Source organism: Protopterus annectens, chromosome 5.part1 (assembly GCF_019279795.1).
Source record: "Protopterus annectens isolate FY-2018-M chromosome 5.part1, PAN1.0, whole genome shotgun sequence".
In the NCBI taxonomy this organism is placed as follows: domain Eukaryota; kingdom Metazoa; phylum Chordata; order Ceratodontiformes; family Protopteridae; genus Protopterus; species Protopterus annectens.
This window is the reverse complement of record NC_056736.1, coordinates 614,794,467-614,814,094: the sequence shown is the minus strand read 5'-3', so window position 1 is coordinate 614,814,094 and position 19,628 is coordinate 614,794,467. Positions and strand designations below refer to the sequence as shown.

General features: G+C 35.7%; 1 protein-coding gene across 7 annotated transcripts in view; it reads left to right on the top strand.

Annotated features, from left to right (window-relative positions):
* Positions 1-19,628, top strand: part of FRY (FRY microtubule binding protein) — a 2,210,679-nt gene that overhangs the window by 1,273,361 nt on the left and 917,690 nt on the right. For all 7 annotated transcript variants that reach the window (XM_044073229.1, XM_044073230.1, XM_044073228.1 and 4 more), the window contains exons 14-15: positions 8,380-8,466; positions 11,528-11,699. In XM_044073229.1, coding sequence (XP_043929164.1) covers positions 8,380-8,466; positions 11,528-11,699 — 259 coding nt within the window. The remainder of the gene's footprint in view (positions 1-8,379; positions 8,467-11,527; positions 11,700-19,628) is intronic.

Below are 19,628 nucleotides of genomic sequence, written 5' to 3'. Positions count from 1 at the left end.
TACAGCATAACTTAGGTTGGACCTGAAGTGTAGCTACGGTTTTGTCAGTATGCATTCTGAAGCTTAGACATGGATCTAGGGTGATGAGGACATTGTTCTTGTTATTTTTGTCTTTAATGATAATAATTTTGAGAGCTGGAGGCTTGTGGGAAGTAGAGAAGAGCATGACATTGGTTTTTTTGGGATTAATCAATAACTTATTTCCCAGTGCCTATTTGCAGAGGTTAGATAATTTATCTCATAGTTTTTTTGGATGTAGTTCAGTATTTGACTGTAGTCTAGAAGTAAAATAATTTCAAAATGTTTCCCACCTTTAATGTGACCTATAACCTGTACAATTCAATTGAAAAAATATAGAAAATAAAAATGTACAATAAGCTGGTTGCATAAGTGTGCACACCCTTAAACTAATACTTTGTTGAAGCACCTTTTGCTTTAATTACAACATTCAGTCTTCTTGGGTACACACCTGCCATCAATTTAAGAGACTCTGATTAACCTCAAATAAAGTTCAGTTGTCCTAGTAGAATTTTCCTGATACTTACTCAGTTGCCTGCTACAGCAAAAGCCATGGTTCACACAGAGCTTACAAAGCATCAAAGGGATCTCATTGTTGAAAGGTATCAGTCAAGAGAAGGGTACAAAAAAATTTCCACAGCATTGGCTGTACCATAGAACACAGTTAAGACAGTCATCAAAAAGTGGAGAAAATATAGGACAACAGTGACATTGCAAACAACTAGATGTCCCTCCAAAATTGATGAAAAGACAAGACTAAAACTGGTCATGGAGGCTGCCAAGTGACCTACAGCAATACTGAAGGAGCTGCAGGAATTTCTGGCAAGTACTGGTTGTGTACTACATGTGACAACAGTCTCCCGTTTTCTCCATATGTCTGGCCTATGGGTTAGGGTTGCAAGATGGAAGGCTTTTCTTACACTGAAAAACATCCAGGCCTGGCTAAAATTTGCAGAACAATACATCAAGTCCCAAAAGCATGTGGGAAAATGTGTTATGGTCTGATGAGACCAAGGTTGAACTTTCTGGCCACAATTCCAAAAGGTATGTTTGGCACACAAACAACATTTTGCATCACCAAAAGAACACCATCCTCACAATGAAGCATGGTGGTGGTAGTATCATGCTTTGGGGTTGTTTTTCGTCAGCTGGAACTGGGGCTTTAGTCAAAGTGGAGGGAATTATGAACAGTTCAAAATACCAGTCACTTTTGTCCCAAAACCTTCAGTTATCTGCTATAAAGCTGAAGATTAAGAGGAATTTCACCTTTCAACACGACAATGACTCCAGGCATACATCCAAATCAACAAAAGAATGGCTTCACCAGAAGAAAATTAAAGTTTTGGAATGGCCCAGCCATAACCCAGACCTAAATCCAATAAAAAATCTGTGGAGTGACCTGAAGAGGGCTGTGCACAAGAGATCCCCTCACAATATGACAGATTTGGAGCACTTTTTCAAGGAAGAGTGGGCAAATATTGCCAAGTCAAGATGTGCCATGCTGATAGACTCCTACCCAAGAATACTGAATGCTGTAATTAAATCAAAAGGTGCTTCAACAAAGTATTAGTTTAAGGGTGTGCACACGTATGTAACCAGCTTATTGTATGTTTTTAATTTTTTATTTGTTTGTTTTTCAATTGAATTGTACAGCTTATAGGTCACATTAAAGGTGGGAAAAGTTTTGAAATGATTTATTGTGGTCTCATTTTTTATATCACAAAAACCTGGCCTTTTAACAGGGGTGTGTACACTTTTTATATCCACTGTATATATCTTAATCAATTCAAGTTGGAGAGCTGGAGACTGAGACCATTAACGAAAAGAGAGACGAAGACTGCTGCAGTACTGAACCCTGAATATCACTTGTATTAAGAATGTCATTATCTGAGAACGAGTCATTGGTATACACCTGGAAGGATCTATCCTTTAATTAGTAAACCATGCAGTTATGTTACCACCAAAGTTGAACATTGCAATTTATTGCATAAAAGTTTGTTTGTAATCATCTCAAAGACTGTATTCATGTCACTGCACACAAGGCAATGTTCTTTTAATTACAATTGCTATAAATAGAATCAGGGGGATGTTAGAAGGGCTGTTATTGTACCAAACAAATTATGAAAGTTATGCTACTGGTTACAGAGCAAGCCATAGCAGTTAATGTATTTGAGCAGTTTCTTACAGATTAACATATAAACTATCTTGGTAATAATAAAATGCTAATAATAGTTTGGAAATAGGTCTAAAGTCTTTTATAGCTATGGGAGAAAAGGTGTCATGATAATGGAATGCTTGAAAGCAGAAGGTGTTTTACCTGATGTAAGGGACAGAATAAATATTTGTTTTAGAAGTTTAGCAATTTTGTCAGTTGCCATTTTCAGGAACATTGGGTGCAGTTTGTCGATTTTTGCACCTGAATTGTTATATTTTAGAAATAGATCTTTGGTTTCTTTTACTAATATTACAGAGAATTATAGACTCATACATCTGATGGCCTCATATGAAAAGCCATGAAAGGCCTAACATGAAAGTAATCAATCAAGACATAGGAAATGTCCAAACACTGGACTCATCTCAGTGTGGATAAGGGCAAGTCATGCTTACTCATCTTGGTGGATTTTTTTTGAAAAGGTCACATAAGGAATGGATGAAGACAAAACAGCACATACCATACACCTTGACCTGGCCAAAGTTTTTGCCATGATTCTCCACTCAGGCATAGTAGAAAAGCTAAATAAACTGGGAATAAACCCGTGTCATCCTCTGAATTGCCAACAAGCTCTCATTTAGGATGCAGATAATCAAAATAGAAGAAGTTGCATCCACAAAAAGACCAGCTACCAGTGGAGTCCCTGAGGGTTCTGTGCTGGGACTTTTGCTATTTGGGAACTACTTTTCTGATGTAAAGACAAATGTCAAAGGGACCTGGCTGATTAAGTTTGCAGATGACTGCAAACTAGGAGCAGTCATTGAATCTCCAACTGACTTTGCCATTCTGCAGGAAGGTTTGTCCCAAATAAATAAATGGTGCCAAAGTCATGGACTGAAACTAAATATCAAAAAATGTTTTATTGTATCCTTTGGGAAGTCATCTACTTCAGGGAACTACCACATTAATGATATACCCCTGAACCTATGAACCTATGAGGTGACCCAGTTGTTCAGGATTTGGGAACTTATGCGGACAGTGACCTAACTTTTGACCATCGTGAGTCCATTGTTGTAGAAAAATACTTCTGTATTGCACAGCTTATAAACAAAGGGATTGTGTCTATACCTAGGGATGTCACAGTCCAGTTTTACTCATCCCTCATTAGGGCAATCTGTGAATATACTTCTTCCTTTGGCATATTTCTGTCCAGACATATGTAACAACTGGAATGTCCTCAGAGATACCTTACTAATAAGATACAAGACCTAAACAACATTTCTTACATGGAACAACTCAAAGCCCTGTCCATATACTCAATATCATACAGGTGACCCTTGACTAGCATACAAGGCATCCTCCAACCCAGTACTGATGGATTTACTGCACATCAGCAGTGGCATCAGAAATACTCGGTCTAGAAATCTAAACCTCTTCTACAACATCAACAGAACAGTTAGGAGAGCAGATATATCTTACAGAGGATATCACTGCTCTGGAACAGACTCCCTATCCAAATAAAGCAATGTTCACCCCTGTCCATATTCAAATGCAACTTGGATCTGTGAATGGAAAATAGAAAATTTACCCCAGGAATGACCCCCTGTACTACTAATGGACATAGGCAGCTCCAAAATGCTTTATCCCATGCATGAGTGCCATCAAATTATCTATGGTATGATGCCAGTTGTTCTCATTAGGGATGATACATAATTACTGACCATGGGATGGGCAGGGCCAATCTCTAACCAACTGGGACAGGTTATTTGAAGTACAGAAAAGGAAGATGGCTAGGCTTAAAATGGTCTGCAATAGCAAATGACCTAGTACTTACCTATAAGCCTATGATCTATTATAAAGGTCTTCAGGCCATTTCTCCCACCCATTTAACAAACATAAAAAACCCTCTGAGTTATAACTGATCAGCAGACTTGCATTGTTCTCTTTTGCAAATAATATTTTGTAGCTGCTAGCTCTCCGTTTCATATCCTGTCCTCTGCCCACTCACCCTACTTGCTGACTACTCTAATCTTCCTTTATCTTTGTATGAAGACTGTGCCATGGGAACAAGTCAAAGCCTTTTCTGAAATCTATGTAGATCACAATCACAGGACCACCCCTGTCATCTTCTCTGGAAGTTCAATGACTAAACTAAATCAGTTTAGACTGCCAAGAGTGTTCTGCTGGGAAGTCGTGCTAGGATTCACTGAGTAACTTGCTACACCCCAGGAGTGTTGTAAACCTTACCTTTGTTACCATCAATGTCATTTGCTCTCCACTAAAGACATTACTATACACCCGGTGTAACATAAGTCACTGTATTATCCCTGCAAAATATAATCAAGTCATCAAGTCAGCTCTTAAAAAAATGCCTTCCCAACCCTCTACTTCCTTTATCTGGATTTGCTTTATCAATTACATAAAAGTAATTCTAGAATCATAAAACACCCACCTTCCACATCTGCATCATTTCTTTATAGAGTTAGCAAACAGCAAAATTTAATAAATAAGCATATACAGAGGTAACACACAGCAGTAATATTGACTCATCAATCTTACCTTTACAGGAGATTTGCATACTTAATTATTTCCCATCAGCCAGTCAGAACACAGTGACAGCACTTACCTTTATAATTGAACGAGTGGTCGCCTCAGCATTTACCTTTATAATTGCATGAGTGGTCTTTTCAGCACTTAACATATAATTGAAGGAGTGGTCTCCTCGGCACTTACCTTTATAATTGCATGACTGGTCTTTTCAGCACTTACCTTATAATTGAACGAGTGGTCTCCTCAGCACTTACCTTTATAATTGCATGAGTGGTCTTTTCAGCACTTACCTTTATAACTGAACAAGTGGTCTCCTCAGCACTTACCTTTATAATTGCATGAGTGATCTCTTCAGCACTTACCTTTATAATTGAAGGAGTGGTCTCCTCAGCACTTACCTTTATAATTACACGACTGGTCTTTTCAACATTTACCTTTATAATTGCACGAGTTGTCTCATCAGCACTTACCTTTATAATTGCATGACTGGTCTTTTCAGCACTTACCTTTATAACTGAATGAGTGGTCTCCTCCAGGTCAGTGAAGCTGTAATGCATTCCAGCATGGATGGAGCCAGGATATTTGCTGCGACACACTAACTTGTACATCAGCTTCAAGAATGTAGTCACCACAAGTATAATGCCAGCCACACATGCGCACGCACACACATACACACACACACACATGATTCAGGGTAGCATAGTTTTTCCATTCTGCAGAAAAAAAATCTCTCTCTCTCACTCTGCACTGTGCACCTATGTGTCTGTTTTTAATGAACATTTCTAATTTATTTTAAAAAGCTAATCAGTTTTGTCACTGCTCCATCAGATTTTATCTCTGTTATACCTCAAAATGTTAGACACTTCACCTAGTGAGAGTAGCTATAATTGTAATAGGCTCCCTGTTTTTCTAACTGCATTTCAGTTTGTAACTTGCCTCCCCTCAATGATCAGCCTTGAACTCAGAAAGCCTTTAAGTTCCTTAGAATCAAAGAATCATCAAAAATACTAGGCTTCTAGGCCAGTGGCCATTGCCAGTACCTACTCTTCGACCTTTCTTCCTTTTTCAAGGAGCAACTGGCCAGTCTTACCGGGGTGAATTTGGGGATGCACACCTTGTTGTCTGACTCCTTTTTGAAGGAAGAAAGTGTGTTACCTTGCTTCAGTTGGAGTGAAAGTTTGTTCCACGGCAAGGGTGAGCATTGTCTGACAAATCTGTCTCTCTGGGGTGTTTTATTTATTTGCTGAATTAAGTTTAAATCCCTGGTTCTAATGTTAATGGAGATATTAAAGATCTTGGGCTACTGGATATCTAAGGAGACTACGGGACACTGAATACAGAGGCAGTTTTTCTGGCCTGTTCATGTAGCTCTTGTCTTTTATACCTGTGATTTTTTTTAGTTAAGAACATTCAAGGTTTTTCCAGCTGCTTTGTTATGCCTGGTAAGATTCACCCCAAAAGGGGCATTGTTTTCAATAACAAGTCTGATTAATGCAGGCTATAGAGGGGTAGGAACTACTTTGGGTCTAGATGAAGTACCTTTCGCAATCAGCTGCACCAGGTAAAAAGATTTCCTAACCACTGTTGCAACATAATTGTCAAAAGTGAAGGAATTATTTGCTCATGTTCAAAGGTTTTTTGCAACACTTTCATTATAAAGCAGGATGTTGTCTGTACTATAAGATGGATGAAGGATTATTTTCCAATCCTTCAGCCACTGTGCTACCCATCAGGTAATAATGTAATCAACTGCACATTTAGTATGTCTCAGGATCCACAGTTTTGGGATCTAACCCAATCCTGCAGAAACTCCATGAGGTTTCTCAGCATGACACTATTAAAGGAGAATTATATCCTTACCGTACAGGCACCTTCTGCCCAAAACACTGAGTCCTAAGTCTGCAGTGCCTAAACATCTCACAGGGTCATTACTTTTGCAGGTAAGTCACTAATCTTTTCATCAGCTGTTATTGCAGGAACTTTCACAAAGTGAAAGATGAATAACCACAAAGTCCTCTGAGACACAATGTGGTAGTGTAAACTAATTTACATAAAGATCGAAGCAAGTGATCATAATCAATCTGTTCTTAATACCATTTTTTTTTTGTTTGTTTTTTTTGTTTTTTGCATGTGCTAGCATGCTGTTGGACCTTTATAAATCTTAGAAATGGTTTCCAGCAGTGCTTAAACATTTTGAGTTACACATTAGGTATACCATGCTTTTTTTTGCATAATACTTTTGAAAACATATGCATGTCTCCATGGTGCCCCCCCACATGCGCACACAATTCTCAGTGGGCAGGCTATCAATTTATAAAAATCCTATATCAAAAGTATTGCCACCTGTCCTTTTGTCCTTTCCACAGGTGAGTTCTGATTTGGACACTAGTATCATGCAAAAAAGCAAATACTCTGGTACTTTTGAAGAAAAAATATTTGCCAACTTTCCTGTAAATATTAAAAAAACTGCCATGCTACATCTGAACACCTTAATATGATATCAAATAACACAAACAATTACAGTTTTAAAAAGGTGATCCTTTACTGTGGTACTAAACTCAAAATGTGTTTAGAATTGATTAAAGGTATGTCTTGTCATACAAACTTTTATTTTCTGTAAGAAATATCCCACTTGGGTATCTGAAAAGGTGGCAAGGATGTGTATCAGGTGCTTTACAGTTTATATGGCAAGGTAATGGATTACTCAGGTTAGTTTCTTTTTTCTATTAGAAGATAAACTGTTAATGTGGAATGGAGGAATATCTGGTATTTAGTGCTGATGTCTCGGTTACTGATAGGTAACAGAGGCACAAAGCTTAGATGTACAAAAAAGTGATACCTGTAAAAAATGTCTCCATATTGAAATGTCAACAATCGAAATGCCGAGTGCCGACAAGCAGAAAAAAAGCATCAAAAACTCATCAGAAGAGCAAATGTCAAACTTCGCTCTTCTCCTTTAAACGTCTTTTTTGTAGGGTGGAAATCAACCCTGCACTCCAGGCTTATATATACTAACGCCAAGATTGGCATACCCTGGAGAAAAGGAAATACTCTGGGAAATGGCCATCCTGAACTTAATATATGTAAGTGTATCGGTCACCCCTTTGGGTGCTGGACTTTCCTTAATATATGTAAGTGTATCGGTCACCACTTTGGGTGTTGGACTTTCCTTAATATATGTAAGCCCATTTTTTTCTTCCATGTTTTAGGACTTGCTCTAGTGGGACCCCACATTTCAAATCATTATCTGAAAAATAAATATGTTGCTTTACTTATCACTGATTTCTAGAAAATCATAAATTAATGAACTTTCATTAAAGTGATGCAGTCTGTATGTGTTATTTAACCAACATGCAACAACAGTTAATAATACGATACTAAGAACTGCTGAGTCAAACAGTCTTAATGTAGTTAAGACAGCCATATTAATGTTCTTTTAATATGCCTCGGCATACAGGAGGTTTTTCTGTACAGATGACATTTTCTAATTCTTCTTAGTTTACTGAGTGAAGGATCAATTACAAAAGTCAGGGTTGTTAGTGAACTGCTTTGCATTATTATTTTAAAATGAAAGGATATCAGGATTGTTGTTTTCAATCCAGCTTGCAGATGTGTTGTGCACAATGACTTAAAACCTTTTTTTTTTTATTTTCTCTTAGGAACGTCTAGATTTCGCAATGAAAGAAATTATCTTTGACCTTGTTGGTGTTGGGAAGCCAGCAAAAGGTTTCAATCTTAACCCAGAGGTTTGTTTCTTGTTACAACTCAAGTACGCATGTATTCTTACTCCCAGGGGGCTACACTAGTTATGTAATTGGAAGATTTTAATCACTTAATGTGCACTGAATAATGAGTGCATTGTTACATGTACTGAAAATGCTCAATTATGTGCTGTTCTCTTTTATAATTCCTGGAAGGCATTTAACCAAGCCACCTTGAAAATAAAGCTTCACTTAGCATACCTCATTTTTATTTTATTTTTCTTCCTTCATGTGGTTTTATGAAGTATACATAAATTAACAGCCAGTTGGGGATTATATGTTTTTAGATAAATACTCTTAATTATGCCGTGGTGGTGCAGGGGTTAGTGTTGTCGCCTCAAAGCAAGAGGTTCTCCCGTTCGATTCTCAGCTGGAGCACCTTCTGTGTGGAGTCTGCATGTCCTCCCCGCAGTCGAGTAACATTAAAGACATGCAGGTAGGTGTGAGCATGAATGGGTGTGCCTTCGTTGAAGGTTGGGTGTCGGGCTGGCAACTCAGCACCATAAAAATCCACTGGCAATCTTGAGTGGACCACAGTTCCACTGTGGCGACCCCTAACTGGGAAAAGCCAAAAGTCTTTTTAGATAAATACTCATAATTGCACTGGAAGGAAGTAAGGTTAACATACCTCTCAGTTGCCTAGATTTTTGCCGAATGTCCAGATTTTTTTACTCATATATTGATCTCTTCCTCATAAAATTTGTAGCTTTCAGGCAAATCATTGAGGACTGAAGCCACTAAATAATGATAAATATTTGAGTTTCCGGATATTTTCTCATGAATCTGTAGATGACTGATTGCAAATCACTTGTAGGCTACTGCAAACCCATTGTTCAGTATCTTAGGAATTCTAGATACTTCTTTTATGGGGTGCTGTTTGTGGCAGATTATAATAGGGTGATTTGTCTGAACTGTTTTTAATGAAAAAAGTATTGAAATATAGACAATGTATTTCCTCTGTGTATACACACACTGGCATATACATGTGCATACACAGCACAGGCCGGTAATACTACTTTATTTATATATATACTTATAAGTAAAGAAATGTTTCTTTACTTAAAAATAAATAAATAAAATATAAACAGCCCCTGATGATCCTCTGCATAATACCACAACTCTCTGCTCACATCTTTCTCCTGCTTCATTGAGAAGGCAGAGTGCAGAAAGTCCACAACCATTAAACAGCACAGTGGAACACTGTGGAATGTTGTAGAGGTCATGGTGATAGAGGTAAGTATGTTTTTTTATTTTATCAAAACAGTGCAAGAAACTTCTCTGTGTGGAAGATTGTCAGTCCATATATTTCTAGTTAATCACTGTATTAATCAGATCAGACAATAGCAGTAGAAGTAGCGAACTTAAACTTGTCTTAAGTCAAAACAAAACAAAAATATATAATTGTACAGCATTAATGAGTATTCAAAAGTAATCCAAGCAAGGCAGGCAGTCTGTTTCCAGTCGAAAATCCTCTATTAAATTATTCGACTGGAAACAGACTGTCTGCCTTGCCTGGATTACTTTCGAATACTTAGTAATGCTGTACAATTATATATTTTCTATTATTATTTTTTGTTTTGTTTTGACTTAAGACGAGTTTAAGTTTGCTACTTCTACTATTGTCTGATCTGATTAATGTACAGTGATTAACTAGAAATATATGGACTGAAAATCTTCCACACAGAGAAGTTTCTTACACTGTTTTGTTTTTTGGACCCACTACACTTTAGTGGGTTGTTTTGAGACTTTGGGGATACCACGGAGATTACTTGTTTTTTTTTTATTTTATCCTGACAAGCAACATTCACAACTGCAGTCTAGGAGGAACTGCAGGCTGGCTGTCTATAAAAGCAGCTTGCTGTTTGCCTGTTGTAAAATTTGCATTCCTTGCTACTGTTGGGCAATAAAACAAAGTTGAAACGGTCCCTGACTTTGCTGCATCTTTTGGTCTGTGCCACATAAAATCATTGATTTTATGGCAAATCACTGAGAATTGCAGCCATTATATGGGGAGTTTGCTGTGGATGAAAGCAACTTACCCTTTTGTTGTTTGATCATTGTAAAATCTTGATTTTACAGGACTAGTGTACATTTCTAGGGAATAAATTGTAATATTTATTGTCTAGCAACAGTGTGATAGAAAATTATGGAATGGGTCTTAGTGATATAATGCAAAATAAAAAAATTCCTTCATGCAGATTTAAACCACTGATACTGCCTTCGACAGGCTGCACTGAGCACTGCTACACTGTCAAGCAACTTAGACATTCTTACTGCAGCTATATACTTCAGCCTTAATTATGTACGTACTCTATAGTGCAACTTTGTTCTCTCACATTTATCTCAGTATTCTGATCAATGTTGTTTTGCAGGATCACCAATTACGATGCTCAATGCTTTCTGTCCAATAGCATACTGATCAAAGTAAAATGCTTTGCTCTCAAGTTACGGTGCCTCAGATGAGGAGTACACATCAAAGTGGCTGTAGATGGTGGGTGAGGGGTAGGGGGGGTCTGTCTGTAGATGATAGTAACTTACCCTCCTATTTTCTCAGTTTAAATGGTCTGGCTTTGCAAGACTAGTGCACGTTTGTGGTAAAATCATTTTTAATTTTACCAATATCAAACATGGAACATGTACACAGATTCAGTCGAATATGTTTCTATGCATAGGGAGCTGTCTGTGGATGAGAATAGCTAACTCTGGATGCCATAATTAGGTTAAACAGTCATTTTTTTGGCTTTACAAGGCTAGTATACATTTGTGTAAAGCAAACTGAAATATTTTACTGTGCTCATTTTTTTCATCGTAATTGGAAATTTCTGGCTGTAATTGATGAGTACAAACATTGGTGGAATACAATGGCAGCAGTGTGAATAGTCTTTAAATCATGAAGATAAATCTATGAGAACATTAGCATTATTCACAGCCCAAAAAATCTCTTTACCTTTCCAAACTTAAACTGCTCACAGATGGCATTAGGAATGTTTGCATTATATAGGATACTTTATGCAGTAGTAATTATTGTTTGCATTGTCATCTACAGAGAATGAATATCGGCTTGAGGGCCTTTCTGGTAATTGCTGATAACCTTCAACAAAAGGATGGTGAGCCACCAATGCCAATCACAGGAGCTGTCTTACCCTCAGGCAACACACTCAGAGTCAAGAAGACCTACCTAAGCAAGACCCTGACTGAAGATGAAGCAAAAATGATAGGTCAGTGACCTACTCTTTAGAAGAAAATCAGATTTAATTGTAAAACTGATGTGTTTATTCTGCAGAACTGATAAATAGTAACATATTATCATCATTTAAATGTGTTACTATAGAGAGTCTGAGCATGTAGTTTTATATACGATGAATATGATTACATTCTTTAAGCTAATGCATTCACTTTGCAGAAAAAAATGGATTAGTTACCACTTGACTGTATTGACTGTACTTTAGTTGTGTTGCTGGGATGAAAATCTCACTATTACTGAGGCAGAAAGAAGGAGAAAAAATAACAAGAAGTAGACGTTCATCTACACTCTAGATGCTACTTAATTTTTTAGGAGCTTGCCAAGTGGCAAGTGTCATATCCTTATATCCTTACTCCCCCCCCGACATATTGCTAGGGCCAGTTGTGGGTTTAAGGGTGTCCAGGTGACCTGGGAGCTTGGCAATCTCCACTTCCATCCTAAGGGGGGAAGAGTTTCATTATTTGATTTACCCACTCCCTGCTCCACCTCCCACACTTGTCGATTAAGCCAGAGGGCATCTCCTTGCTTAGGACCACACCTCCCCTCATACGGCATCAGAGATGTTATTGTTTCCCATAATTCCTCATATTTATATTAAAATATTAGTGTTATTAAATTCACATCTTTACATAAATTTAATGATGTAGCATGTACTATTGAATTAAGCAATGCTAATCCTCCTTGTTCTTTATTCATGTACAATACACCTCTTTTTAACATGGTTTACTCTAGATCCCATATAAAAGAGAAAATTATTTCTAACATAAAATTCTCTTACATACTAGGAATTATAACAACACTTGATGAATATGCTATCTTACCTATTAATACTGAATTAATCAAACTTACTTTTTTCTTAAAAGCTAATCTATATGTTTTTCTTAATACACAAATGTCTTTCAATTCCTTTATTATTATATCCCATCCCATGTGGTTACTTTCTTTATCAAAATATATTCCTAAAACTGATATTTCATTCATGTAAGTCATGCCTATTTACTTTAAGCAATCAACCAAATAGATTATAACTTCTCTCATCCATTCACTGTATTTAGCAATTATAGTTATATCATCTGTGTATGAAATCATAACTGGAATTTCAATATCTGTATGAATTGTATGCTTTGCATTCTTCATTTTTTGATTAATTTCCTTAACTATTATTTTCATAAATAAAACAAAAATACTACTTATAGGACATTTTTGTCTTATACCATTATTCATGTCTATTTCTCTACTTAGCCAACTATTTACTAAACCTCTTACTTTATTATTATTATTATATTTGTTTATTTTATTTTACATTTGTTTACTGGGATGGTCTGACTTTCAGTGGAGGCCTGGGGAGAATAGCTCCAGTCTAAGCTTACATAAAAATTATCACAACGAGGAATAGAAATTATAAACAAAATTGACAAAAAAATGAGTGCTATATTTACAGGATAAAAATATAAAAATAAAAATATATATAAAGTATCAAATAGAACAAGACTTTAAACACTTGAATATAGACAAATATATGGTTGAGTGTATATATGTGGAGGAACAAAACATTAGTTAGGAAATTAAGCAGTGAGAATCACTTTGGCACAGTAGTGCCTAGTTAGTAATATTTCCGTGGTGAGAGTTGCAGCTAGGAATGTAACTACTTGTAGAGAAGTAGTGTTGTTAGAAGGGATATGTTAACAGAGTTAGTACGTACAGTGAAATTGTACAAGTAATGCTATGTTAATAATTAACCTGGAGTGTTACACGTGCAGAGTGGGTCTATATTATATCTTCGAAGAGTCAGTTCAGCAAACAGCATTTTACATCAAAATGCCATTCAGCGAACTATTCATAGTGAGATTGCGGTACAGTGAAGATCGGAAAATTTGCCCTTTCCTCACTTTAGTGCGATCTCTGAATTGGTATATATAATTACCGAGGGATGTGGGGGGTGCAGCTCCCCACAACACTGAGTTTGCTGAATGGCATTTCAGTGTAAAATAACGGTTGCTGAACTGACTCTTCAAGGATATAATATAGACCTGTGCAAAGCCAGGATTCAAATAAGTGTATTTTGAGAGATATTTTGAAAAGATTAGGATTGCTTATGGATCTAATACTATGTGGAAGGGTATTCCAATTTTTAGCAACAAAGTTAGAGTAAAGAGAGCTGCCTGCTGTTTTGGATATGTTGGTTACCTGGAGTAAGTCTTTTTAGATCGCTGAATAGTATGAACATTAGAGTAGGGTTGTAGAAGATTTTTTAGGGAAGGTACGTTGTCGGGATTGTGCATTATTTTGTGAGCCATTATTAATTGGTTATAGTTCATAATATGAGGTAGTTCGAACCAAGAAAGATTTTTTAGGTATTGATAGTGATGGGTTGAATGTGTGGAATCTGTTGCAAATTTGGCGATCTTATTCTAACATGATTGTAATTTACTTAGTTCTGACTTTTTGAGGTTGGTAAGTATAGGGGATGCATATAATAGTGAGGAGAAAATGTGGGTTCTAGCTATGGCTATTCTTGCAGTGTCTGTTAAGACTTTTTTGTTTCTATAAATTGTTCCATTTTCTTATGAACCGTTTTGATTGTGTTAGAAATGTATATGTCAAATATTAGTCTGTTGTCGATTATTTTTATTTTATTTCTATTTTACATTTGTTGACCGGAATAGTCCGACTGGATGCATGTCCATTTTCAGCGGAGGCCTGGGGAGAAAAGCTCCAAGGGTAAGCAGATACAGCATTACATAATGTTGCCTAATAGTTTTGTTCGGGAATCTGGGAAAATCCTAGCATTATTACTGGCAGTGATGTAAAAGTTAGCTGGGAGGTTAGTAGGTTTAAATGGATGAAAGATCATAAGTTTAGTTTTATTAGGGTTGAGAATGAGTTGTGACTTTGCTAGCCAAATTTCAATTTCAGAGAAGACATTTTGTGTGACTGTAAGAAGTTGAGTTATTGTGGATGCTGCACATATGCGGGTTGAATCATCTGCATATTGTATGATAGATGCTTCAGATGAGGCAGTATTAAGATCATTTATGAATATACTGAAGAGGAGGGGCCCTAGGATTGAATCTTGAGGGACTCCAAGTGTAACAGGAAGGAGCGGAGATAGATCTTGCTTCCATTTCACAGCTTGCTGGCAGCTAGATAGATAACTTTGAAACCAGTTAACAGCATCGGGGTTGATATTAAGATTTTTCAGAGTGGGCAGCAACTTAGGATGGGAAACTGTATCGAAAGCTTTAGACATGTCTAAAAAGACTGAAGACACCATTTTGCCATCATCTTTGAATTTATTTATAGTATTAGTGAAACTTAGAAGAGCTGTAGTAGTGCTATGATGTGGTCGAAATCCATGCTGTGACGATGAAAGGACATTATTACTTAGAAGGTCTTTAAGAAGTTGAAAGTGAATACATCTTTCCAGAATTTTAGAAAGTGGTGAAGGTATAGCAATGGGCTGGCAGTTTGCTAGTTCTGTTGAATTACTTCCTTTGCTATTATTATCACTTGTTTAATTTTTTGCTGATATTATACATATCCATTATATGCCATATCATGTTGTATTGAGTCAAACACTTTATTAATATCACTTACCATGAGTTTTATCTGTTCTTTACAATAACTACTATGTCTCTTATGATCATTAATAAATCTTGACATCCTTTTCCTTTCATGCCATACACACTTTATTCCATTATATTGCATCTTATTTTCAGTTCTTTTCCATATTGTTCTCATAAATTTTTTATAATCTGTATTGTTCAGTACTATTGGTCTCCAATTTTTTATTCCTTCTTTTCCGGATGAATTTTAATATTCCACTGCTCACTTCTTTATAATTTAAACTTTAATTTAACCAATCATTAAATGCACAGAACGAGTAGTTTTTCTGCCATTCTTTAACATTTTCATACATTTGAAAACCAATTTCATCTGGCCCAGCAGCAGGTTCTACATTTAACTGTTTGAACACTTTTTCTTAGTTCATATATTGTAATCTCTGATTCAAGTGTTCTGTTAATTTTTCATAATTATTTTACCTCCCACATCCTTCTGTTTTGCCTTTTTTTCTTAACTAAACTTTTATTACACATGACTTATTACAGTTTCCATAATTTGTTCTTGATTTTTCTTTTAAGTTCCCCTCTTTATTTTTCACACTACTTCTCTAAGTATTTTGACATATTCTTGTCTTTCTTTCTTACTTTTTTGCCAATATAAATAACTGTCTCTATGTTTTCTTTTAAAGGTAATCCACTATTCAGACTAGTTATTATAAAATGCTTTCATGGCAATATGATCCTTCCATATTTGAATAATTACTTTCTTTCCTTTTTCATTCTATTCATTTGTATTTATTTTTATACATTTTCCTATTTTATATATACTTTATTATGATTTATTTCTATCCATATAGCTAAATGATCTGAAATATCTATTGTAAGTTTCTTCTTCTATCATACATATACCTTCTGAAACTATAAACTAATCAATTTCAGTTTTTAAAATACCCCTTCTGTATGTGTGTTTTTCTGTTCCATATAACCAGTTTTCCAGATTTCATTACTTTAAACACTTTTTACGTCTTTTCCTCTTTTTCTTTTTTCTTAAATCACACTTAAAATCTTCTGTAATTGTAACATGCATGTTTACACCCATATTATTTAACAATTTTTTGAAATAAATGATCCCTTTCTTTACACATCACATAAGCATAAATATCTATAATTTTATAAATCTTTTCTTGCCATCATAAGTCTAAAATTGTTAATCTCACTGTTATTAATAATATCTAATATATTTACTACTTTCCTGCATAATATTGCTGTTCTTGAACACTATTCATTCCCAATCTTCCATATTATTTCCCTGTCCCTTATATTGTGTGTTTGCAATCTTTCTTCATATGTCAGAAATCTTGTCTTCTAAAATAAAAATATCAACATCACATTTGTTACACCATTCTAAAATTCCTATTCTTCTTGTTATCTTCTTCATACTGTTAACATCAACTGAAGAATCCTCAAGTTAGTCCTTTCTCTGTTCCTTAAATTAGGGGATATCATCTTCCTCCTCTGTTAATTTATTTTAAATTCATATCTGTTAACCATTTCCTTTCTTTCTTTTATATTAAAGACTAAACTGAGGTGGGGTGAAACACTTAACTATGTAAATCCTTTAATGTAAAAAACAAATTATGATGTTAAGTGCTTTAGTCTTGTTAAGTGGGTCTATATCACTTCAGCAAATGCTAAAAATAGTGAACACTGATATAGCAAACTTCAAAGTCCGAAAGCTAAAAACAGCAAAGGAATGGATCAGCAATTTTTTTCCCAGGGAAAAATTTTGCTGGGCCATTCTCCAGGCTTTGCTGTTTTATCCACTGTGGTGTGATCTCAGAGTTGGTATATTTAAGTTGGGGTTGATGCGGGGCGGAAGTCCCCCACTTAATTTTGACTGTATACTCTTTTTTTTGGATCAGCAAATTTTTTTCCTGGGAAACAAAATTCACTGATCCGTCCTTCACTGTTTTCAGCTTTCGGACTTTGAAGTTCGATATATCAGCGTTCACTATTTTCAGCATTTGCTGATGTGATATAGACCCTTGTTAAGTACAAAATGTTTTAAGAACATATCCAAGGTGACCACATTTTGGGGAACTACATAGTTTGGATTATGACGCTTGGCCAAAAATTATGCATTTCAACCTGATGAATATTTACAACTTCTATACTTGATTGGACATGATGGAAAAGAGTGGAATTAGGAAAAACTGCATCCCCACAGGTACGGAACCAGCAAGCAACAACAATCATGGGGTTAGTTCGGTGGTCATTCCTTTGATATGGATGCATGGTTGACTAAAACCTTTACCTTTTTGAATGCTGGTCAATGACATATAGACAACTCCAGAATTAATGTGGGGCACTTGAGCTTAGGGGACGTAATCCAGCCTTTTGAAAGTAAACTGACAAAACTTAAGAACTTTCAGTTAGACAATTGTTATTTAGCTAAATGTATCAAGTTACAAATAGTACCCATAGGACTAATGATGAGTAAGTTTCCAAATGGACTAGATTATAAAAACAAATTCTATGACTTGTTTTACTGATTTGTTTATTAGGCATGGTTTATAGCTTGTGGATCTTATTATTTCATGGAATAATTCAAACATTAATGATTTAATGCAAATGGCTGATTTGCTAAATAAGAAAATAATGGAAGATTTGCTTTTTGATAAGAAAATGACAGGAAAATGAAGAAAATTCATTGAAATTTGTTACAAAATAAGGAGAAAAAGGCATTTTTTTTAATAAGTCCCATACAAAAGGTGACAATAGTGGCCATTCAGTCAATGATGATTTTTTTAAGGACAACAATGAGGTGCACAATGATTCTGATGAACATCAGGACACTTCAGGCTTCCCATCCCTGAGGCATTCACAGAGGATAGCAGAGCAGAGGATATGGAGGAATGAAATGGCACCCTACACCCCATGATACCTATTGGATCGAGGCAAGCAGGTAGGTATCAGGAAGCAAAGAGAAGAGAAGAAGAGGAGGAGATAATTATCAATGAAAATGGGAGTAGAGTGGTAACCAAAGGGGGGTTTTAAGATCTTCAATTGCAGCAGTTTGGACATTACTACCACCCACCTTTACCTATTTCAAAAAGGGTTTAAATTTGTTCCCACCAAACAATTTGACAGTGTGGAGGCATTGTTAGAACTTAAACTATTTGTGAGAAAACTTAATTTGTCTACTTTTTCAAGGTATGAGGACCTATAAGTTCACACAACAATGAATGTCCTAAATATGTTTAACCATCCCTACACCCTTTGTTATTAACCTTTGAAAAAAATCTGTGGACTGGACATTTAGAAATATGCCAATGCAAAGAACATTAACCTAAAATAAATTTATTTAGGGAAGAGAGAAATCTACTTGAGGAACTCTGAAGGGAGGAACTCTGAAAGGATAAAAACATCAGGGTTATGAAACTAGACAAAGGTGGAGGACTTGCTAGTTTTGATAACATTGACTATGTGAGTAAGATGTTTGAGATTTTGATTCATGACACAATATACAGTGTTAGCTCAAGGAATGAAGCAAACATCACTTGCAAACAGATTGATTTTCAAATTAATTTTGGATCATTTTCCACTAGGTTTGGTATCACATGACACTTACAAATTTTTAAGCAACTCGACACCCAGAATACCAACAATTTTTGCTATCCCAAAGATACATAAGAATTTTGACAATCCCCCACCTGAGACACATAGTTGCTGCCCAAGGATCAAAAACTTACTCCTTAATGGTCTTTCTTGATAGAGCACTTAAGTCTATTTATTCACAGTTTAAACATCTCTAAAGGACTCTTGGGACTTTCTTAGTCACCTTGAAAATAATTTATGGGAAGAAAATGTAGGATTTCTTACTACTGACATAAAAGACCTTTTCCCAAGTACACCCAAAACAGAGGGTCTTATTTTTTTAATGACAGTTTGTTAAGATATGGATTTTTACAGGGGAAAGACATTTATTTACTCGTGGATTTCATGGAGTTAATTTTGGACAGCAACATTTTTTTAGAAGGGGAAATATTTAGGCAGAATAAAGGCATGGCAATGGGGGTGGTTTGCACCCCAATTTATGCCAATTTGGTATTGAGCCATTGGGAAATTAAGCTTTTGTTCAGTCTAGAACTTTATAAACACTGTAAGATATATCTATGATTCCTGGATGATATATTTATTCTATGGAATTGTTCTAAGGAAATGGTGTCTGAGTTTATGGCTGCTTTAAATTTGAGTACTATTTTTTTAATTTTACACATCAGTTTGATTATAAGGGTATTCATTTTTAAACACTTACATTTTTGTTAACAATAATGGAT